General features: G+C 38.3%; 1 protein-coding gene across 4 annotated transcripts in view; it reads left to right on the top strand.

Moving 5' to 3' along the window:
• Positions 1–24,587, top strand: part of LOC117404049 (DNA repair protein XRCC4) — a 159,307-nt gene that overhangs the window by 86,728 nt on the left and 47,992 nt on the right. For 3 of the 4 annotated variants that reach the window (XM_058986840.1, XM_058986821.1, XM_058986826.1), the window contains exons 5-7: positions 2,297–2,449; positions 4,083–4,198; positions 19,838–19,979. In XM_058986840.1, the coding sequence (XP_058842823.1) occupies positions 2,297–2,449; positions 4,083–4,198; positions 19,838–19,979 (411 nt within the window). Of the gene's footprint in view, positions 1–2,296; positions 2,450–4,082; positions 4,199–19,837; positions 19,980–20,428; positions 20,487–24,587 lie in introns of all 4 variants that reach the window. The other variant, XM_058986833.1, reaches the window with a different exon arrangement.

A 24,587-nucleotide genomic window follows, 5' to 3' on the forward strand; every position in this document is an offset into this window, starting at 1 on the left:
GGTGTTCACTGAATGCTGTACCAGTCTTGGTGATTTATCATTCCAAAAACAATGAAAAACAAATATCCCACATTGGTAGTAAGTGTATTGTTGGTGATTGTAAATGACTTGCCTTAGTCTTGTTCCACGACTTTCATCCTTTTACATTTTAGTTACATTGGGTACAACCTGCATACTAAAATGTCACAATTTGGGAGCACTATAGAATACAATGGCCCTGTGTTCAATGCTTAAAAAAAATAAAAGAAGAAAACCAACACAGAAGAGCTGGATAAAATGATGTAATACAGTGAACTCATTTTGTAGCATGGTGTGTTTTAAAGGGTGACGTGGGTCGGCCTGAAATATATGTCACTGCTATAAAAAAACAAACAAAAAAAAAAAAAACCTGGGCTGTGCCTGAAATTCCGCTGCAACGTTTGCATTATCTCAGTCGGTTTTAAGTGCCGTCGATTTAGCACAGCGGTACAGCACTCACATTGCAAGTGTTTTTATGGTATCCTTAGTTGCGGCCACGTTTTTTCCAGTTTGCCCCAGCTGCATGTAGTCGTCTGGATCAACAATTACATCATGATTAGTGCTGGTATCAAAAATTCCCTCCCAAGAAAGCAAAACATTCACAATTGCAGCAGGTTTAAAGGGGACGTTTTTCATAATCTGTCTGTCCAAAGTATCTGCTGCAGGACTGAGTCACGATTCAGACAGGAGGATAAGTCATGCCTGGCATTTCAGATCAGATCCGGGGAATAGGACGGCTAGAAGAGCTGATGTAACTTGAGATTGCTTTAGTTTATCCTTTTCTTATTTTTGGAATAGAGGGGTCTATTCAATTGATCTAAATATTTCACATTTGTGTACCACGGTTTTGAAAATCGAACATTTAACAATGCATATACTGTATGTATTCCCAGTCCTATTGAGTGTTTTATATGACAGCAGCCTTTAAATCTGCCACATAGATCAATTTAATAGACCCCACAATCAGTCAGGGAGATAAGCAGCTGCTTTTATTTTGCAAAGCCAGCAGAGGATAAGGGACAACGGTAGAAAGGAATTGGTTTTCAGTTAAAATTGGAAGTAAAATTGCAGCTCGTCTTCGTCTTGAAAAAATGAGATCATTACTCTTGAAATCTTTGTTTTTGGATGCAGTCATTATTATATCCCCCTCTGACACGGTACATAATAAACTACATATGAGAAAACAACCAGACATAGTTAAGAGCAGTCAATATTCCAGTATCACTGTGTGCATAGAAACTAGGCTTAATTGGAAAGTTAAAAAAACATCAACACTTTTTTAATGTTTAATAGTAGTTGTTGGCTACAATATACCTTTTTTCTGAATTATAATACTGTAAGTTAATATTTGTATGTAGGCTGACTGTTATTATTATTATTTGTTTATTTAGCAGACTTACAGAGACTAGGGTTTGTGAACTGTGCATCAGCTGCAGAGTCACTTACAACTACGTCTCACCCGAAAGACGGAGCACAAGGAGGTTAAGTGACTTGCTCAGGGTCACACAATGAGTTAGTGGCTGAGGGAGGATTTGAACCGGGGACTTCCTGGTTACAAACCCTTTTCTTTAACCACTGGACCACACAGCCTTCTATATTATAGTAAACATCATTTCACTATTCATGCAAATAGAGACACCATACTATCAACGTATAACCTGGGGTGTATGTCTGCTTCAGGAACTAAGGCCGCATTCAGTATGTAATCCTGTCATTCATGTGTTTTCACTCTGAATACAGAAAACAAGGGCAGAAGGGGATCTTGTTATGCATGCTGATTCTGTTTTCCGATAGGCTAGCAAAACTGAAAAACTTTTGATTATGATATAGTAATTCCTTCAGAACTGAACAAACAGTGAGACCCTAAACACTGCTGGCTATCGGAACTGTTGAACTCTTTTGGAGAAACAAGGCAACAGGGAGGAGCCTCAAATATATAACTCTCCAATCCAATTCAGTACATCATCGGATTTCCAGGAAAAGAGGTTCAAAAGGAATGCACTTTCATTGTCTTTGGGAGACACCAACAGTGGATGATTTGATTACATGTTTCGGGCTGTACTGCTGAACCTCACATCTCAGACACCATTTGAGGTAGTGATGTTATACTGGTCTTAGTTCTATTGTATTACCAGTGCTGTACAGTTACAATGAATGGTTTCACTGCCACGTTGTTTTTTCGGCATACAGGGGTTCGCTGTTCTTCTTCTTCTTCGTTTTTGTTCACAAAACAGCTTCCACCTTGCCTGCTGCTATACTGTCCGCTCCTTGTCTTCAGGTTAAAGAAATACGTCCAGGCCAAGGAGGTTCTGGAGCAGGATCTGTACACTCGCTTTGTCCTGGTCCTCAATGAGAAAAAGGCTAAGATAAGAAGTTTGCAGGAGAAGTTAAAACAAGCACAAGAAGAGGTGGAGTCGGAACTGCAGCATAGGTAATTCTGTTCACTAATTACTTATACAGTACATTTTCACTAAGATTGACATTTGCAGGTTAAAACATAACATTGTTGGGGCTCCTGAGTGGCGCATCCAGTAAAGGTGCTCCACGTGGAGTGCAGGATGTCTATAGTCTGGACGTCGCAAGTTCGAGTCCAAGCTATTCCTTTGCTGACTGAGGACGAGAGCTTCCAGGGGGCGGCACTCAATTGGCCGTGGGCCGCCCTGGGGGAGGGAGGGTTAGGTCAGCCAGGGTGTCTTCGGCTCACCGCGCACCAGTGACCCCTGTAGTCTGGCCGGGCGCCTGCGGGCTTGCCTGTAAGAGCTGCGTTGTCCTCCGACGCTGTAGCTCTTGGGTGGCTGCATGGTGAGTCCGCAGTGTGAAAAAAAGCGGTCGGCTGACGGCACACGCTTCGGAGGACAGCGTGTGTTCGTCTTCACCCTCCCGAGTTAGCGCAGGGTTGGTAGCGGTGAGCTGAGCATAATAAAATAATTGGCCATTCCAAATTGGGAGAAAATAATAAAAATAATTTGCAACAACTAAATTTATATAAAAAACAAAAAAAACAAAAAAAAAAAACATAACATTGTTGGGGAGATCAGATTGTCTGGCATTAATGTGAAAGCAGTATAACGCAGTATCATTACTGACCGAGGATCCTACTTACTGCACATAACGTAAAATGAAACTGCATATATAATTATCTTTAAATGAGTGTCTTAAACCTTATCTGGTGGTCTATGCCAGACTATTCTACACTCTGACTGCCTGTTCTCATATTTATTTGTCTTTGTTCTTGGTCCTGTTGAGTTGATAGCAATGTCAGTACTTTTCCTTTTGTAGAAGAATGTAAAGAAGTGAAAGGTTGAAAGAAAACACAAGGCCCATTTTTAGATGGCTTTCTGTTATTTCAAATAAACGCCGTTGTGGTACATGTGAGTGGTTGGTTTTGTTTTTCGAAGAGTAAGCATTCTAATGGCATATTTTTACAACACTATTGAACTAATAAAAGCCTCTAGTCAAAAAAGTTCTGTACAGTATTGGGCAATGATATTGACATCATGACAGAGTTTTGGTTCTAAACTTCACGCATGTTTTCAAACGCTAAATATAATTGACATGTTCCAAAAACTGGGTTAAAAGTAAAAAGGGTCTTTTTGTATTTTGATAACTTTGATGACAGACTGGAGTCATGTCCTTATCCCAGCTGAACGGCGCAATAAATAAACAACTCTTTAAAACTCCTGCATTGGAGTTGGGTGTTTGGTGTTTCCAGTGTGCTGGGAATGCTGGGGTCCTCCCAGTTCAGGACAGTGTTATCAAGTGACCTTTCTTCTGAGACTAGTATGAGGTTCCTAATTTTAGCAAACGTAAAATATAGTAATATTCCTTAGAGACCATCTCGACTTAATTATGAGCAAAGATGGAGAATGATTCCTAAAAGTGTAACGCTCAGATTGTAAATGTAAAACAACATACAAAAAAAAAGATAATCCCACTGTAATATAATATTAAACAATGTCTTAAACAATACATTACATTAATTCTACACATTAACTCTGCTATCTGTGTCGGCGATTCACGGAGTATAGTAGGTTGCAGCTGTCCAATTCTATGCCTTCTTTTAGAGGTGACACATCTACTGTTGAGAGCAAAGCGCCAGCAGAGCAAGATTATGAGGGAAGCACAGATGAAGAAAACACAGAGAATGATGAGAATCCCAGACCTTCAACATCAGCCAGAGGTAAGATGAAAAGGCTTTGTCTTTCCCAGGGAAAATTGTGGCCAGATATATCTGTGCAAGGGTGGACCACAACAGTACCAAACCAGAATTAATGATATCCTTATGAGCACGCTGCTTATTACTGGACAAAATTACAAACAGCAGTTTACTTTGGGGAGGGAGGGACGGCTATTGGGACAAAATCCAAGACGCTATCTTGGAGAAAAGCAGCTCATGTAAATATAGTCTTGTATTGTTACCTTTAATTTAACTGAGCTTGCAAAGAGTAGTGACAACACAAAAATGTTGCAATATTTCTATCTATGAAAGGGAGTATAGTTGTTTAATCAGCAACGTATTATAGGTAGCCAGCATTCTGTTCCAACTGATATTTAAATGCCGTTATTGCAACATAAGGAACAGCTCCATAATATTTGAATACGTTGTACAACAATATAGAGTAATTCAATATCCTATGCTAAACTCAACGTGAACAGAAGCACTGTTTCTGCTGCTAGCTGGGTGGTTTGATCTAGTTGTTCCAACCGCATGTCTAACTGCAGCAAATAAGTCTTTCAGTAGCAACTTATTGTTCAATTTTAAATCACTTTTTTAAAAATTGCAACAATGTTGCTACAGTAGCTATTATATTACCAGTGGCATGCAGGTAGACATTGTGTTGCTTGCTGTTTGCATAGCTGTGTGAGACACACCACAGTGTATTCAAGGTTTGAGTTTGGCCTGAGGATACTCTGGATGTGCTGTGTCTACCAGTAGGCTGGCTTGGTGCAGAGGGATGCTCTTCTCTTAGAGATGCTTCTCTTAAGAGGGGGAGGTATAACACCAAGGCCGCATCTGTTTTGTCTGTGTTAAAGTTCCCATGATACTTGCTGAAAAGGAGCAGGCATTTGCCTTAAGGATATGGTTTAATTTCTCCCAAGAAGCTGAATGCATAGCTATACAGACACATTCAGACATACTAACATGCTCCTGTATCTTAACCTTTCAACTTCCAGCTGCCAGACTTATGAAAATCAACCTCATGCAATTTTTGGTATGATTCACCCCCAGCTCCCCCCCAAAAAAGAAAATATGTATTTTTCTTCTGTTGAGAGCAAATATTTATTTATTCGGTTTCTGTGTTTTTTTCCCCATCTGTAGTGAGCTCTCTCCGCAGCTGATTGGTTGACAAGTAACAATGTATTGCTCCTGCATTGAGTGCTATCTTTCTGTTTGGTTGTCAGTGCATCATGGTTAATTGCTTGGCTGGATTTTGGGCAAGCTGCACAGTTTCAGTATGTTAAGGATGCAGACAGACATTCCCAGCAGATACCCACACTATATATCGATTGTAAAGCCCATTTCACTAAGAGGTCTTCTTTAAATCACAGTACATTTAAAGGAATATTTCTAGCGATTTCCCTTTAGCCTGTGTATTTGACAAATAGTCCTTTTGATTTATGAAAGTGTTTTTTGTGTCCTAAACGATTTGTTAAGGAATCCCATGATTTATTTTTTGTTGTAGATTAACTAATACTTTATTCTGCAAATTGAAGACAGTCCTATTATGTGAACTTCTCACAGGAGATCATTAACACACAGCAGGACACTTAACAAACTTACCCTGATGTTTGCTGCATAGTTTGGTCAACCTGTTCTGGTTTCTATTTTCGGTCACCTCCAGTAAGCTATTTATGCTAATTTAACAAAGTATGTACATGGTTTTATTACACCTATGTAAAATAAAAATGTTGGAATGGGTTTTGTTCCAGATGGTCAGCTGAACTTAAGTATAAACGTTGGTCAATGGTTAAACTTGTAAAATATGGGGTTCTGTGTCTTAAACACTTTGCAGTTTGTGTGTCTGCTTACAATTTACCCCCTGCTGAAATATGAATTTACACATTATTATTCTTTAAAGTAATTAAGTTGAGCTAAAAATGAAATGTAAAAAGTTACCATGTGTTAAGAAATGGTTAGCAAGTTCCTTTATTGAAGTGTTTGTCAGGTAAATGAGTTGCACCTTCATATGACTCTAAATGGGCCAGATGTTCTTCCCTATTATTTTATACAGAGAGGCCAGCCCATGCCTTGTTGCTTAGTTTCATTTACTGAAGTTCTGTCCCAGTGGGCTGGTTTCTGTCCTATTGTGTGATTGGTCACAAAGTTCTATACGTTACCACGGATTGCTTTACTGGCCATAGGGTTACAAAAGCTTAATTCCTTTCTTTACTGCAATGACTTGAATGAATAAAATGCAACTCTGATTTAAGTGGACTCATGCTTTAATCAGCAGATTCAATATTGATTCGTCAGCAGAGTTCCAATATAACCCGTCACTTTGCCCAGGCACTGCGGTTTAAATGTATGTTTCCTGACATAGAGTTGAAATTGAATTTAATCAACTATGCATCACCCTCTTTATATGTTATTGTTAACAGTTCACTCTGGTCAATAAAACACAACAATATAAATTGTAGAGTTGTAAATAGTGTTTGGAATTTTGTTGCAAATGCTGAAAAATGCAAGATCTGAATACAAAAATGACAATTAGTTTAAACTGAGATGTGAGATGAGCCCATTGTAAAACCTAGAATAAGATCAAACATAATGCTGTATAACTAGAATGCTATCCTTAAAGTAATTGGGCATATACTGAAGGCAATAGACCCCTCTTCTAGTGTGCGTTTTAACACTGTTGCATTCTGTGCCTGTTCATTTTCAATACTTGGAACTTGAATGGAACAAGCAGGGAAGAAAGAAAGAAAACAATACTATAATTAGAGCTTTGTGAAACCCCTGTCTAACCGGTAGAGGCCCTGGCAGCAGCTCCTGTTTAGTGAGAGAGTAATGCAGTCGTCTCTTCGCCTCTTCAGACACTTCGCCTAAGGGAACACCCTGGTGGTGAAACAGATTTTTCCCATTGTAAATGCTCTGGCTAAAGGAACAGGAACTTTGCTTAAAAGAACACCTTCTTGTCACCGATAGTGATTCGTTCACAATGGATACAGTACTGTTTTGTAAAAAAAGCGACTTGTCATCGCGAGAGTTTCTTGAGTGACACTGATTGGTTTATTAAATCTTTTCAGAACCGCCGTCATATCATTGAATTGTTTTGTGTTTTGATTTCCACAAGTGTACCTCATCGCTACAAAATGGCATGTAAACAAAAACGGCAAAATGTGCTGCTGTTTCTCTTGCTGCACAAATTTGTAAATTGTTCAAGCTCTTGAAAAAAACCTGAATTGGACACAAGTCACAGAGCAATTTGGTGTTTCCTGTTCTGGTGACTTGCTTCACCATTCTGTTAAATAATGTGCATGTATTGTGTATTGCTGCTGCATTTTGTAACATGTGTAGGGGTGCTGTGTTAATTTAGTTTGACAGTTAGTTTATTAACGTTAAGTTAGCCTTAAGTAACTCCATTATGTTTGCCTCTGCCATTGTGATAGACCGAAACACACCCACCAGCTAATTTCACAGTACATAGCGATTTAAGCTGTTTGACCGTGTTGTTTTGCTTTAGTTTTAGTTTGTCTGTTACTTTCTTATTATAGTTTATTAACATACACTTGCCTATTGTTTTGCTTTTATGTATTCAGTTCATTTCATATGTTGATGCACGTGCATCATGACAAGTAATACATGTTTATTTATTTATTTATTTATTGATTCACATTGTGTCTTGTTTTTTTTAATGTTCCTGGACTTTAATAAATTGCCTGTTTGTGCTTGCTTTGGCATTGCCACTCAGTACTCCAGCAGCAGTTTATTTTATGCTTAGTTACAACGTTCAGAAGTTGGGGATGCTGTTACATCATGAGGGTGGCTGCAGGACCTGGATGTCTCTGTAACACAAACTGTGTGTTCACATTGGTTGGTTTGTTTTCACACAGACTCCATCTCAATAGTTTAAAAAAAGAAAATAAAAGTAAATAAAATGAGCATTAAATCACTCTATTCATTGCCTGAGCTTTTGAAAAGGCTATTCATCTTACTCATGGATTACACTGGTAGGCTATGATTGATTGTCTACAGAAGAAGCAAATCTCACAGGTTTCCAGTGTTTTAATGTTGTTTTGCAACTGCTAAGGTGAGTCACAATCCCCACTGCTGCATGTAGAGGAAATGCCAAGGGAGACTAGGTGAATGTTTTCTATGTGAAGGAAAGGAAGATTTGTTTCACGATCATGCTACAGTAATTTCTTAAACGTTAGACATTAAACTGCTTCTAAAACCACTTCTGATATGAAAAGATTTGAACATGGGCCTTATCCCGGAACATACTTTGAAACAATAGGAGGCCACGAGTGGTGTTTCCCAGGACAGCCGCAGCAAAGAACTGGTTCCCTACTCTTCCCTAGCAGCAGGCCAAGTAGGGTTCAGAATTACTGGTTGTATTCACAGCTAGAAGAATCCAAAGCAGTCTCCTCAGAAAGTCTCTATAAAACTATTCATCGGCTTCCCTAGAACAGGATGCAGTTCTATACAGCGTGTTGTACTGTCATGTAGAAAAGTTGCCATCTGGGTGGAAGTTGTTATTTTGCTGTCAAGGCTATACATATCTTAGGATATTGGGGTCAAGGTTGCCTGTAGAAAGTAGGCATAGAAATAAAACAGATCTATAATATAAAGGAGGGAGATTGAGACAATGATAGATGCCAGTTGTATAGAAAACCAGTTGCTAATTTGGGGCTTTGTATACAGTAACATTCATCTAGGATTACTGCAAGTATTGGATTTCACTTTAAATAAAAAATAATCTGGAGCTCCAGTATGAACAAAAAATCTGTTTCTAGTCAAGGACCAGTTTTCCAGCTTTTATTCACCTAGGCCATATGCATTCATGTAACTGTGCTGTGTTTGTATGTAAAATGCGAAATTAATGAGAATTTAATCCACATTAGATGACGTTCATAAAAAAAAAAAAAAAAAAAGTTTAATAAATGCATTTCATGTTTTTTTGTTTGTTTTTGTTTTCCATTTCTTGTCCTTCTTCAGTAGCTCAGTTCCAGGGTGACTGAGTACTTCTGTAGACCCTGATATCTCAATCTCTCTCTCGCACACACACACATTTGCTTATAGTGTGAGGACTTTTCATTTGCTGCAATATAGTGTAGATTTACCATATACGATTATAAACTCAAGAAGGTCATGGATCACCACAAACTGTAGGTTTTGTCTAAATTTCCTACCTTATCGAACTTTCTTGACCCTGTAAGCAACATAAACGATCTTTAAGCAGAACTTGCATTGACTTTATGAAGTGCAGATTTACAATTCTTGAGCATTAAAAGCTGTCTTTTAAACAGTCAGAAAAGTACTTTATTGAGGCTACGTCCTGCATAACATCTGGCTTCTCACTGCAGTAGTTAAGCGTCTTTGGGAAGACCACGTAACGATAGCCATGCAGACACACACACACACACACACACTCTCTCCCTCTGTCTCTCTCTCTCTCTGTCTCTCTCTCTCTCTCTCTCTCTCTCTCTCTCTCTCTCTCTCTCTCTCTCTCTCTCTCTCTCTCTCTCTCTCTCAGTGGTCTACACAGACCCTTTAACCTCAGTTTCAGAATTCATAAGCAGCTTGAACTTCTTTGTGTCACCCTGGAGCTGCTTCTGTGATTAAAGGGTGCATTGCAGCAGTACTGAAAGAGATTGCTCCCCATTGGGGTCATGGATAAAGGATTTCCAGCTTTAAAAACAAAAAGCTAACCCCCATGTTATCTCTCGGAAGAGAAATAAAACTATTGTATACACTAAATGACACAACATTTTTATGAAGGAAAAATAAAACTGATACTGTTGCAAAACTAGTAACAAGCAACCCATAAGGTTAATTTAAGGACTCAAAATCATGTTGTTGCCACAGTTTCATTTCTGGTTTGGCAATACAGCCATTAGGACACTGTTTACCAAGATTCAATCAAATATAATTACGAGAAAGATCATGGTATTCAGCTTGCTTTTTTGTCAAGGTTATTCTTCTGCTTTCATTTTTAAGTGTAATATAGGTTTCTTTATTTCCTCTGTTAGAACCTGATGCTCAATGGTCTCTACAGGGCCCGCACCACAATGATTTATGCCCTTCCCTAGTGAATCCACAGTGGAAGCAAAGTAATCCACACATGCTTTCTTTTGGTTTTCTCAGGTAGCAAGACAAACACGGTTTTGTTTTTGGTGTGAATTAAATTACACGACCTTGAGCAGGTTTCGAGTCTGTGACAGGGAGTTCGGGAGTAAATCTTGCTCTTTTCTTGTTTTCTTTTCCAGGGTGAGGCTTCTGATGATACAAGAACTGAAATAAATTGGCTCTAGACCATGTAGACTGACTTAAAACACAGGAAGCATCTCCCCAGACTTTCCCAGTTGAGATAGGGAACCGTTTCCATCACCATTCAGCTTTGGGTTGAGCTGTATCATTCACTGCTCCACTCTGAAACTGTATCACTGTAGATAGCATAACTACAGCGAATTTGAGTGTCTGGATTCAATGCTTTGTTATTGCACAGGATTGAAAGGATAATGTCTTGTGCATTACATGGCAGAATACAGAGTTTAATGGATATGCTTGGATTAAAATGGGATTCGTAGTACATCAGCTCAATGTTTGTACTACTTGCACATGCTCCAAAAGTAATACAGTGCAAACTGAAGGTAATGGTTTCAAACTGCGAGTTGATTACTTGGTGAACTGTTTAGAGTCGCTCAGTGAATGTCTTTTATATCCACAGTATTAATATCTAGAGTTTTATTCACTTTGTTGTGGACATACAGATCGGATCCAGGTCAGCTTGTCACTTTACAATCCAACCCAGGTGCTTTGGAGGTACAGTACTAGTGTGTACATCTAATACCATACAATGTTTCCCAGTCACAGATGGACCTTTCATTTTGACCCAAGTCAAAGCTTATTATTTCTAAAGATAACCAAATTCTATATATGCATGTTCCCTATTGTTCCATTGGTAGGTAAAAAGTATTACACTTTCTGGTAAACTGAAGTGTAAAAAATGAGTCTCTTGGAGCATCATACTTATCAGATTTGAAATGTTAAACCCTGGGCAGTAGGAATGGTTTTGAAGGTTTTTCTTTTTTCTTTTTTTTTCTTCTCATTTTAATTTGCACAAACACATTTGTTTCTACTCATTTTCAAATCACAAAGGTTGTGTAAACATTTGACTCCCTTTGAGGGCTGTGCGGTTCACAGATTGTTTTGTCAACACAAGATGGAAACCAGTTTTCACTGATCACTTCAATCCAAAACTAACAGCATGAGAAGAAAACTGGGAGATCCAGAGGTGCTGTTTATTTAGGTTTGCTAAAATAAATATCCTGAACGTTTCAAAGATTAGCAGCCATCTTTCATAATGCCTTTTACCTCCCAATGGGGGAACACCAAGGCAGTAATCCAGGAAAGATGACCTTTCATTTCACACTGATGACAGACACGCTGCTCTGTAGTTTAATTTGAGGAAAGTTTATGTCTGTAGGATAAAATGAGGTTAAAGATAGACACTGGACCTACTTGGATTAATTGTACTGATCATTTATTAGAAATAATTCTTAAGAACACAATGGCTGTGTAAGCAAGGCTGGCAGATGTATTATAAATGAAGTACATTGACCACAGGTCTTGTAGTAAAAACACAGGGCAGTAAAACCTGATGGTGGACCAGACTATGGTCAACAGAATTGTAGGGCTTTGAAAACAAAAGGTAAATAGCGATTGATTGATTGATTCCAAAAAGCTCATTGGCAATAAATGACTATTGCAGTGCAGCTGAGGGACCACCAAGGAGAGAGAATAGCCTGTAAAACACAAGCTTTGTAGGATGATCCAGAAGCTGAACAAGTCCCTGTTGCTTACAGGATAATAAAAGTGCACAAGTGAGATTCCCTCTTCACCTTCATCTGACCTTGTGAACCTATTGTTTTGTCTTTGTTTATACATCCTACCTCATTAACATATGAACAAGGGTTAGAGTTAGAGATCTGTTAATTGTTGTCTGTGATTGTTCAGCTAACAGAATTCTTTTTTTTTTTCTCGATAGAATCACGTTTATGTTTTCACTACCAGTGGAAGCAAAAGTTATTTGAGTTCTCAGTCATGAACTGCAAAATAAAGAATTACGCTGGCACATGATTGGAAGTTGTGAGCATGGTGGATACGGTTATTGCCTCCTGATTGTAGTTTATCTTTCTTAGCCCACCCTGGTGACCATACCTCCCTCACTACTCAATGAAGGGCTCGGGTTTCCTAGTTCACCTCCCGGTTGTTGTTTGTTTTCACTTCATTATTGTTGTGTCTGCATATTTATTTATATTTTACAGACTTAGCCACGTTTTCATGGTCAAACAGGGTTATCCATAGATGTGATTCCTTCTGATTATCTTAATGTTGTCGCTGTCTGCACATAACACAATGTGATTTTCTTTTCTTTTTTTTACTGTTAGTGGTTGACCATGTCTGTGGTTATAAATCTGTTTCATTTCATGTCAGGAGGAGATGGAAAGAAGTTCCCAATACAATGAGTGGTATATGTACTATCTACAATACAGTTGTTTATAAAAAAAATAAGTCCCAGTGTCTATGGGAGATTATAACTTCAGAGAGGCTGTGCTGTACACATAGGATGAAAGAAATCCGATGCTGCTTGAGCTCAGATCCCAGTGAGACTGGCAGAGAGGTATGAACTCACCGTGCTCTGCCTCACAGCTGTCGGCGTGATGGGTGCGCTTGTGTTTAGAAAGGCTTGCCAGCTTCATGGCAGTACGCACTCCTTTCACCTCCTCCTGGAACTTCATACTCTCTGACGTACATCGTGGGGAAAGGAGCGTCCTGATTTAGACTGCAAAAATACAATATTACACATATATGACGTCCATGTATTTCTAGTCAGTCACTGGAATTGTGTATGGGAAAGCAAATCCCTGGAAACTGTGAACATGTCTGCTAGTATTTGGTGAATAGGACAGTATATCACAGTAATACCCCCTGTGTCTGCAATTTCCAGATTTACAGACAAGTACTTTCTACGTTTAATGCTATTGAAACATTACCTTTTGATAATAAATGTGAAAAGATGACTTGTACTTCTCAACGTTTATTTTTTAAACCTCATGAAACCAAATAATTGTGCAAGGAGTTGTGGGGGCTTTGCCACTTAGTGCAATAATCTAAAATATTATAATTAAGAATACCACAGCTGGGGAAATACAAAATGTGTGTGTGTGTGTGCGTGCACATAAAACCAGCATACTGAGGGCTCCTGCATTTTAAGTTAATAAATATAATATGAAAGGTCAATCACTGAGGTAGGTAGCTTTCTGTGCATCCCGTGTGAAGGGAAGGAAGGATATTTAGAGATAAGAGACCCCCATGGGTAATTAAAATATACATGTATCTGTGATTCCTGTTTTAGGAAACCATGGCATTGTTGTTTTGGTTTGGTTTGTTTGCAGGCAGTGATCTGTGTAATCTGGAATGTCACTTTATACAGCCTTCTGTGTTGTGTGTGGGATCAGCACCCAAGAACATTCTTCCTTGTTGTGTGTGGGGTCAGCACCCAAGAACATTTTGCCTCGTAGGATTTTTTATTTGTTTTAGGAGGGGTCTAGTTTTAAATTTGCTCTTAGAAGTTGCATGTATAAAATCTTCATGACTTTTGGAGGAACCCTGGAACTGAGAGATGTTGAAATTACAATGTTTTTTTGTTTTGTTTTTTTTATAAAACTCTTACATCTAAATACACGTGAGCAAACAAATAATTCTGAATTATAGTGGGTAGGATACTTCATTTAGTGACCTTGCCATTGACTAAAATGCAAAAGATTGACGCACAGCGCTGTATCATGGTAAAATAAAGAACAGAGCAAGGCCAAATTAGAGTGTTCATGGAACCAAATTCTGATTTGTGATTTAAAGTTTCTGGTAAAATGGATTTTAAATAAATAAACATACTATATGGACATTCTTTCTAGTTTTAGGCAAATAATATTTCTGATAGATATAGATGTACAATATAAATGAACCAATAGGGGCATATATTGTAGGAGGTCCAGGATAAGCACATGTGTTTACATGCAAGACCGTTTTAGTAGCGTGGAGAAAATATGGAAGATCTATAGTGAAAATGTATTCTAGAGACCCATCACAATTTACCATGCTGCTGTATAGTTATCCAGCCACGTCCATGTCAGCATGGTGGAGATGCACAGACCAATATATGAAACCAAAGGAGTAACTGCATTTGCATCTACAGTGCAGTGAAACCTTTCTATTAGGGCCAGTCAAGGGCCTGAATAGAGGGGTGGCCTTCTTACCAAAGTTTGGGACAGCTGATAGTAGCCTTATACTTAATACAGAGGTGGCACCAGTTTTGAAGGTGGCTTTGCAATATATTGCAGTCAGTGGAAGTAAATTGGGACTATAAAGAGTGGCCTTAATTGTGAGGTGGACCTTTTTTATTGAGACAGCCTTAAAGCAAGCTTTTGCTGTCTATACAAATATATAATGTCTTTCTCCCAATGGCTTGATTGTACAATAGCACCTTTCCCTGGTTTAAACCTTCTGTGTTGTCTGTTTTCAAGAGGGGTTTCCTTTTCAGACAAGAATACTTCAAGCAAGGATCAGTAAGACTCTGCATTAGTTTATACACTTCAATAGGTTCGCTTAGAGGTGTCAAGGTCCCGTTTTTAATTTAGAGGTGTCAAGATGTAGGTTCTTCCTACCCACCCACATAATAACCTTATTAGCATACGAATGGTTTAGCAACTTAAGTGACACCTAGCTAATCTTCTTCATGTGTCAGAGCCATTTTATGATTTGTAAGCTGCAGACGTTATTGCAGCTTCACACTGTCTTGCATTTGTATTGTTTATATATAGATATATATCTAGATAGAAATAAATAAATATATATATATATAATTCTAGATCAGTGAAAATGTTTTATTTATTTATTCATGCATATTGTTCATCAAAACACCTCATTGGCAGTCAGTATTGTGTATTTAATGTGGTGTAAAGATGCAGTAATGTCATCATACAATACATACATCACGATATGCAGGTTATGATAAGTATCATAGCACATATGATGGTCCTGATGGACTACTTTTATATGATGATCAATAGTTATCAGTAATGATGAACTATTTTATTAAAACACAAAACTGAAATGATACATGGGAACCTTGCATTTGACTAACTATAAATCACATGTATTCATCATTCAAGAACCATTTTGTGGACTGTAAGTAGCTAGCTATGTGCACAACTTCAGTATAATAACACAGCTTATTAATACAAGTTTCAATGATAAATAGTATTCATTATTACCCACTTGGACAGTGATTTTTTAAAAAATATATATTTATTTATTTATTGATTGGTTTAATGTAACACTAAAAATGTGTATTAGTAAACTTTTAGCCAAAGCGTTAAAGAAAAACACAAAACAGTGAATCAGTACACTTGATAAATGACTGTAGAACCCTTGGCAGGAGCAAGGTAAGGCAGAGAAGAGCCTAATCTTTGAAGAAACCTACCGAACCCTGTCCTTAGCCAAGATACTAACTTTCCTTTAATCCTCAACCTTTGACACCACAAAGTAGCAAACCAGATTGACTTCTTTCACAGTCTACTAATCAAACCCGCAGTGATGCCTTTTTTACACCCTGCACTTCGGCAAAGCTGCCTTTGGCAAGGAATGTGTATTAAATATGTAGTGCAAGTCGTGGGAGATTGGGTTTCACAATGGTCGTGCCACCCACTTACACACTGAGGCCTGTGAAAAAGAGGCACCTGTAACAGATCATTGTTAGGAGCTGGGGTGGGTTTGGAAAGTGCTTTCATTGCTGGTCAAGACGTACATTTTTTATGTTTAGATCGCAGAAGCAGCTGAGATTGCACTCTTCTTCCTGTAGAATGAATTGTTCTCCTTTGTTGACAAACACCATGGCTGCAGCCACCCTGCTGCACTGTGTATTTAGGAATTTGACACCAAGAGAGTGGGTGGTAAAGTAAACTACCTTATAATCCAGCTGCTGTTTTCTTTAAGGCATGGGAGCTGCAGTGGCATGGAAGTAATGGGTAAACGTTTTCTCATTGACTCCCCTTACTAATCCACTTCACCCATAACTAGGGGTATGAGATTTTCAGTAACATCTAAGAAGCTCATGAAACATGACATGTGTATGGTAAATTTGCCTTCAATGTTCCATTTGTGAAGATTTCAAGCCACATGAATTTAAATTTGATTTGAGCAACGTACATGTACATAAACTTTCCCAACTTTTTTCTGGTATGTGCCTGTGCTCAGGCTTAGATCCACTATTTAACAACATAGCATAAGCATTGCTTTGTAGGGTGTGGCACGGTAGCCTCCTAGCCCATATGCTAATGCAGGGTAGAAACTTTAACAAAAACACATTTAACAAAACAAAAAGGCACAAGGGCCAAAGCAACAAAACTCACGAAATGTGAACAAACAGACGGGACAGCACATAAGCACTAACTTTCACCACAAGCACTGACATTAATTCTCCACACTAATTCCAATCAACACCCTTGAACAGCTATTTTGTACACCCGTGACTGGAGCCTAATTAATCATTTAATCCCTTATTCACTTGTCGGCTCCAGCCACATTCCCATGTGTTTAGAGAGGGAGAAATTTAACCCCCTCCCTGCCAACCTACTATTCCCCACACAACACCCCCCCGTGCACTGGCAGGGCTTTCACCTTGCCACATAGGGTAACATAGTTATTACTGGCCCAGGCTAAGGGAAATACCAAATTATGTTGTTAGCATTTGCATTAACATTTCATCCTGTTTATTTTATGAGCTATAAATTAGAAATACCAAATTTATTTTCCAAAGTCTCTCTGTTCGCACGTGCCACATTGTGATTTAGTAGTTTTAAAGCAGGTGCAAGCTTCACAGGCTGATCTATGAAAGGAAGTTTTTAAACAGAGAAAGCTTCTGAGCTCTAGTGGAGGCTGTTCCAAGGGACTGCAGCTAACTTGGCAAATGGCCTGTTTGACGAGACCTTGGAATGTTCCCAGGTCCTAGACCACATGCATTTTAATGTAAGCAAAGTGACCAAGCCAATATTTGTTCTTATGCCAATGCAGTTGTCTTCAGTGTTAGGAATTGAAGCCACAGTCTAATAAAAAGCACGCAGCTCATTTTATAGAACTAGTCCTTTTTGGACAGAAGAGTAACGTTTCCTTTCCAGTATATTGTACCCCAATGGGTAGCATGTACACAGTATTTGTGTCTTTAAGAGAGAAGGATCAACATTCTTCATGGTAGCTCTTCATCGATAATATAAAGTGTGTGGTGTTTTCTTGTGTGCTCATAGGAGCAGAGGACACAGTTGGAAATGACGTGGAGAAAGACTTAAGACACAGAGTGGGAGACACTTTTACACAGTGTTGAGGGTATGGAATCGGTTACCAAGTCATGGTGTTGATGCTGAATCACTGGGATCCTACTAGGAACTACTAGGTTCATCATTTCTTATGTTTCAAATATAAAATTAAGGAACAGGTTTGAACAAAGTCCTGCAAAGGAATAGACAGGTAGGGCAGAGGTTGCCTACCTCTGTTGCTCCAGTTTATTAACAAACCAGGATAATATGGAGAAAGCTATCGAAATGATCAAATTGTGATTTTAAAGTATTTTCAGCTATTATTCTTTAAGATGTAGTGGGCTATAAGAACACCACCTGGTAAAACAAATCTAAAAATCAAATGCAGTTGTCTGCCAGGACATACTTGCAAAGAAGAGGTTTGACCAAAATACAGCACTGTTTAAAATAAATAAATAAATAAATAAATCATATGTATCGCGGGTGTTGGGGTCCATAATAAATCTGCTATATATCAAGGGTTGTGATATAGCGAGAGACCCATAGAAAAACAAATGGGTCTAACAAATACTGTACAGTGGAAATCCTCTACGCAACCTGCTTTTTCTAATTTTTCGTATAAAAAGCAGCACACCGTTTTAATTCATACAGCGGAGGGTAATTGCTTCTCATCAGCTTCAGTCTCCAATTAATTTCTAGAGTCTTCCTCTCCTTTCTCAAATGTACAAACCCGCTGCACTGAAAGAATCCATTCCCAACAACAACATAGGAGGCTTGTTGCTAGGGAGCCGACGTCACTGCCTTGTGGCTTTTGCTAGTGCATATATATATATATATATATATATATATATATATATATATATATATATACAGTGAAATATGCCCTCCCGAGGGCGTAGTTTTTCTGGCAGTAACTGGACGCACACAGGTAAGGATGCTGGTTAGGGCTCTGGACTCTTGACCAGAGGGTCGTGGGTTCAATCCCCAATGGGGGACACTGCTGCTGTACCCTTGAGCAAGGTACTTTACCTAGATTGCTCCAGTAAAAACCCAACTGTATAAATGGGTAATTGTATGTAAAAATAATGTGATATCTTAATAATTGTAAGTCGCCCTGGATAAGGGCGTCGGCTAAGAAATAAATAATAATAATAATAATAATATGCTGGAACTGGCTCCCTCTGCTGGAGCATGGTGCGTAAACTGTAGTGCGTTGAAACAATACGATAGCTCCTGCTATTGTGGTAAAGCTGTATCAAAGGTTGGTAAACTGGAATGTATTGAAACAATACGATAGCTCCTGCTATCGTGGTAAAGTTGTAGCAAGGGTAAGTAGACTGGAGTGTGTTGAAACAATACGATAGCGCCTGCTGCCATGGTGAAGCTGTATCAAAGGTACGTAAACTGGAATGTGTTTCAACAATACGATAGCTCCTGCTATCATGGTAAAGGGTAAGTAGACTGGAGTGTGTAGAAACAGTTCGCTAGCTGAACACAATTCTGGTGTTCGGCCAATGTGTTCAGCTTGTTGTAAAACAATAAACAATTGTCCAGAAACCCTGCCCGTTGTCTGTGTCTTTTGTTAACGGAGTCCCACACAGTACACAGAACAAAACAAAGTTTTTCCGTCTCAAAACTTACGCCAGTACTTGAGTCGGGCTCGGATAACTTTCTAATTTTACAGAGATTATACTCACTCTCTGCTAAAACTAAAATAAACATCAACTGTGTCATCTTCACAAACAATAGTGCAGCTATTCAATTATACCCAGTACTAGATTGCAGAGATTATACTCGCTCTCTGCTAAAACTAAGTAAACGTCAAATAGATAGACTTGTTCTTAACACAAGAAACTTTTTATAACGTGTGTAGTCTTTGAGGCCAGTCGACCATTTCTTAAAGGACCTACGCCCTTTACTATCACTATATATATATATATATATATATATATATATATATATATATATATATATATATATATATATATATATATATATATATATATTGTATGTAAAGACTAATTTCAGAACATTATACACCAAAACGTTTCTACTCCAATGATCAAATGGTCTACTTCAGGTCCACTATTGGAAGATAATGTACTAGAGATTACATCAAGTTGTTTTTTGTTATTAAAGTTTAGGTTGAAGATGTTACAATAAATTAATGTTCTGAGTTGTTTCTTACTAGTTTTCCGTAACTATTGCAAAATGTTCAAACCTTACAATTTTGAGTTTTCTTATTTTCTGGGTTTAATACTTGCTCCTATTGCTTCAACAGTTAAACGTGGCCACACCCCCCTCGATGACAGTTTGCATGATGTCACTGACGTAGCACCCACCCGCAAGCGCCGACAACGAAACCAAAGAGGTGAAAAGTCAGATGCTGGGAAAGAAACCAAAGAGCCACAGGAAAAAGGAAGGTAGGAACAGCTGAGTGGAACACAGAGTAACATTATCATGATGCACAGCAGTATAGCGCCCCCAGAGACTCCGAGACAAGAAGCTGCAGGTAAAGTGTTACCTGCCTGCCTGCCTGCCTCATTTTATTTTGGCATGGTGGCCAAAATAAAAAGACTGTAGGTTGGGCAATCGCCTTCACTACATGGTCAATAATACACCTCTAAATACACAGTTTAACAGAGGCTCTTTTTTAACCAGGAAGTTATTTGAGATAAAAAAAGGAAAACCTGGCCAAAACTAAGGGACATACACACATTAGCCAGTAAAATGTTACATCATCGAAACCACTGCAAGTTCACATAAAAACCAACATTAAAACATCATGTAAAACAGGAACAGCTTTGTTACGCAGTTTTCAATGATGTGATTAAAATCATGCAATGAGTTGTTTCGGTCTGTTGGTTTGCAGCCTTTTATTGAAAAGATCTCCAGCACAATAACAGGAATGTAGCTGATGCTAATAGCAGGTAAGAAAACATTGGCTGGCCTTCCTTTTGAAAAATCTACACGATGGAGGATATGTTGTGGAGCGGCAAAGACAATCTAGTAGGTACACATCAGTCTGAAGTACATAGGTTTGTAATGACACCCTTGTTTTGAACTATGTACAGAACTGAAGTTGTGTTGCAAGTGACCCTACAGCCTTTAAAACGTTATGTTACTAGTATGTGTTCTTTAGGAAATAAGGAAAATAAGGGGTTTTAATAAGGTCATCATTTGGTATGGAATATTTTCTTTAGAAATTGGCGTAATATAAACAGGCAGCATGTTCAGCTTTAAGATCTCAACTGGTACATGAAAAGTATCACTGTCCTGGGGCAGAAGATATTAATTGACATGAAATAGGTCAGTTTAACCCAGGAAAAGCCCTGAATTAAAAAATGAAAACCACATGCTGGTTAACGAAATGACATTGGAAGATAAAAGGACGGTCTAACAAAACATTTATCTTTAATCGGACTGCAGTTTTTCAAGCCCCAAGTCCCTGACTCACTTCCTCTCTTGTAATTGGAAACACAGAGGGCCAGGGTCTGTATGAAAATGGTAGGCATCTGCTTACTAGTGAAGACCTTTGCAGATTGCGGTTCCCTTTGCAGGTTGTGATTCCCATGATAACATTTATAATCATCCAAATGTACGAAAACTCTTAAACTCCAGGAAAGGAATCGCAGGCTTCAACCTCTTTTTATATACTGTATGAGATTTAGTTTTTTCAGTTACTTTTCAAAATTCTTGGACTTTTTCTGCCAAAATATGTATAGTAACTTGATAGTACTTATTGTCACAGGCACATTCTTCTGGGGTTTTTGTGTGTAGACATTTTTTTACATTTTGCCACAATTTGCAATTCTGTTTTAAATCATCTGTATCTTAACTGTAATATAGTTTTATTTCCTGCTAACAAGCCTCCATTCCTAATTGTAATCTCTTTTTAAATTTCGCAAGCGGAGTCTCCAATAGAATTGTAGGAATTTGCTGCCACTCAGTAGTTGGGGCGGGTTTAAAGTTTTCAGAACAAATCAATGATAGATACAAGTCAGGAAGTAGGTATTATTTTTTTAATGGGGAATGGGTGGTCAACGTGAATTGATTAACCATTTCCACTGTTTTTCCAGTGTTTTCCAGTTAAACACAGATTTCAATTTTTTATTTTTGTATCAGTTTTTATCGGCTAAACCTGAAAAGAAGAAGACCTAATTATAATGCCTGGGAAAGATAGTCGGGGGCATGTGGTGAGTGGGAAGAGGCAACATTCATGGAGTATAGAGTCACGTGATTCCCAGAAATATTTGCCTTGTTCTTATTCTTATCTGGGAACTAATGAGCATCAACACATTGGGGCAGATTCTCCAATCGATTTACTCTAAATCATTAGCAAACACAGTAATACAACACTTTCTGCTTTGGTAAATGTAATGTTTTTTTTTTCCTTTCTGATTTTTTTTTTTAATTAAAGAATTGAGAAGCTTTGAGAATTTTGCCCATATGTTTGTGTGAAGTTTTTCTCAGTATCCTACAAGTTTAATAAAATATTTTATTGATAAAATTATCATATTTTATTTATTATATTTATTCATTCATATTTTTTAATTCAATGCTGAACTGAAGAATCATTCCTCCTAGATTTAATATGAGAGAAGATGTTTTCCTGTTGTGGTGGGATTTAGTCTGCTGTCTACTTAGCCCACCAAATCTCTGTTAAACTATCCATCACAAAATGTCTTATTTTGAGAATCTTAAAAATCCCTTTTAAAAAGTATAGATATCCAATCGTGGCCGGGGATTCCTAGGGGGCGGCGCAGAATTGGCAGAGCTCCGCTGGGTAGGGAGGGATTAGATCGGCAGGGGAATCCATGGTTCACTGCACACCAGCGACTGGTGGTTTTGCTGTGGATCTGCAGTGCAAAAAATGACGGATTGGCAGGAGCACATTTCGGAGGACACGTGTTTTAGCGTCCATTTCCCGAGTCACCAGGGGGTTGCAGCGGTGAACCGGGATAAAAACAGTAATTGGGCATTCCAAATTGGGGAGAAAACTGGGGTAAAAACCATTGGCGATGACTAAATTAAAATATATATATATATAGAGAGAGAGAGAGAGAGATACTGAGCGTTTGTTCAGCACCAGTGAATCCAGAGGCCATGTTTCAGAAGACTGGTATTCTTGTTTGTCTGTTGCACAGCAGGCTTCAACCTCAGCTCTTCTTTCTCCAGCCATGTGTTTAATTATTACACTGACCCAAATCACTTTCTTGTACCTGCTAAGCGTTTCCTACCTGTGCTCTGTAGTCAAGAAGGATGAGAAAATTAACTTATTTTAATTTAAATATCTACCTGTCTATCTGTAGGTACCCGTCTTTCTATTTTCAAAGCAAAATGACATTTCAAATTCATCTGAATGCATCCTTTTACATTGTTAGACAGGTGTGGATTAAGTTTTGAAGTGTGCAGGTGTTGCAGTTAATTTGACAACGAGCTTAAACAGAGTGCATTAATATCCTGTGTTATGGAACCCACAGCTGCGGTGCAAGCCTCTTCACAGCACCTGGCAAGCGTGCCTCAACCCTGATTTCATCTCAAGGGTTAGAGCAGATAGCTCATTCAGCACATGCTTCCTGTCCTAACCTCTTTCATGTGAGATTGACAAGGGAAGGTCTCAATAATGCATATTGAAACACTAATTTTGGTGAATACCACATCTGATCAAAATTAATTAAGCCTATGCCACCTTGAGAAGCCATCTCAAAGGAAATGACTTGAACTTCTTACCAGTGAGGGTAAAATACAATACTATGCAATACAAAAAAAAATAGTAGTCCTTCACCTGAAGCACCCTAAGGTGTTGTTTATAAGCAGTATAGCTCTGAATTGATTGAACTTTAGCTAACAAGCGCAAAATAACAAAACAGTTGGTATACAAATATTGCTAGAAACCCAGAGGTGAACGGCTCCATCACTTTTTGCACATTGCAATTAGAAATAATCCATTCCTGCAATATATCGGAGTGTTCCATCAACTCACTCTAAAGGTGCTCTTGGGAGCCAGGTGCTGTGCTGAACACAATACAGGGATGTGTTTTTAATAGATCTGCTACATATTATCATAATGTTACAGGCTACTGAAGTCCTTGTATATCATTGCTGTATTACACATGCTAGATGCAGGCATACAATACGGCTTTATGATGCAGTAGGGACAATTTTACAACTGATAAGTCACCAATATTAACTTTTTTTTTTCTATTTATAACAGTTAGTCTGATATTGAGGATTCATAAGTTTATCATTTCATAGAATGGCCATGTAGTGAATTTTGAATGATCTAATCTTCTGATCAGTATTTAGGTTTGTAGGATTTTACATCAGATTTTTTAGAAATGGGCCAGTATTGCTTGTGCTGAAACCTCTGAAACTCGCAAGAGGTGAGTCAAGCAGTGGCACTTTCTGTTTGTAGTTTTCCAGGATTCATTGACGAGGGAGTTTATTTTTGTTGTTGCTGTGAACTATGTTTGGCTCACTTGTTCTTGCTATGCTATATCTTGTAATGCATCGTTATTCATTGGTTAGCCAAGTATGACTCCCTAACTTGTATGTCAAGAACACTGATGATGGAGCTTTAACAGCAGTTACCCAAAACTAACACGAAAGAGACTAAAGTTTTATTCCAGGTCAAAATGTAGGGTAAACTGATCGATACAGTGAACTGATACTCCTTCTCCTGCAAGGTTAAAACCTTTAGCATATAACAACCATGGCTTACTGCTAACTTGGGCCTTGTAGACGTGCTATTGTGTACAACACTTTGGAACACATTGGCATGAAACGTGCTATATAAATCTAAATAATTGTTGTTGTTTTGGTTGTTTTTACCGCAGACTGCCCCAGGTACAGGCAGTCGTGTCCCTTAAATCATTAAAAAAATTAAAAAATCATTATCTTGTAACAATTGTAAGTCGCCCTGGATAAGTGCGTCTGCTAAGAAATAAATAATAATAATAATAATAATAATAATAATAATAATAATAAAATGAACAGGAAAGCAGTTAGTAGGCCTATAGTTCAGACTC

The sequence above is a fragment of the Acipenser ruthenus genome, chromosome 2, assembly GCF_902713425.1.
Source record: "Acipenser ruthenus chromosome 2, fAciRut3.2 maternal haplotype, whole genome shotgun sequence".
In the NCBI taxonomy this organism is placed as follows: Eukaryota; Metazoa; Chordata; class Actinopteri; order Acipenseriformes; family Acipenseridae; genus Acipenser; species Acipenser ruthenus.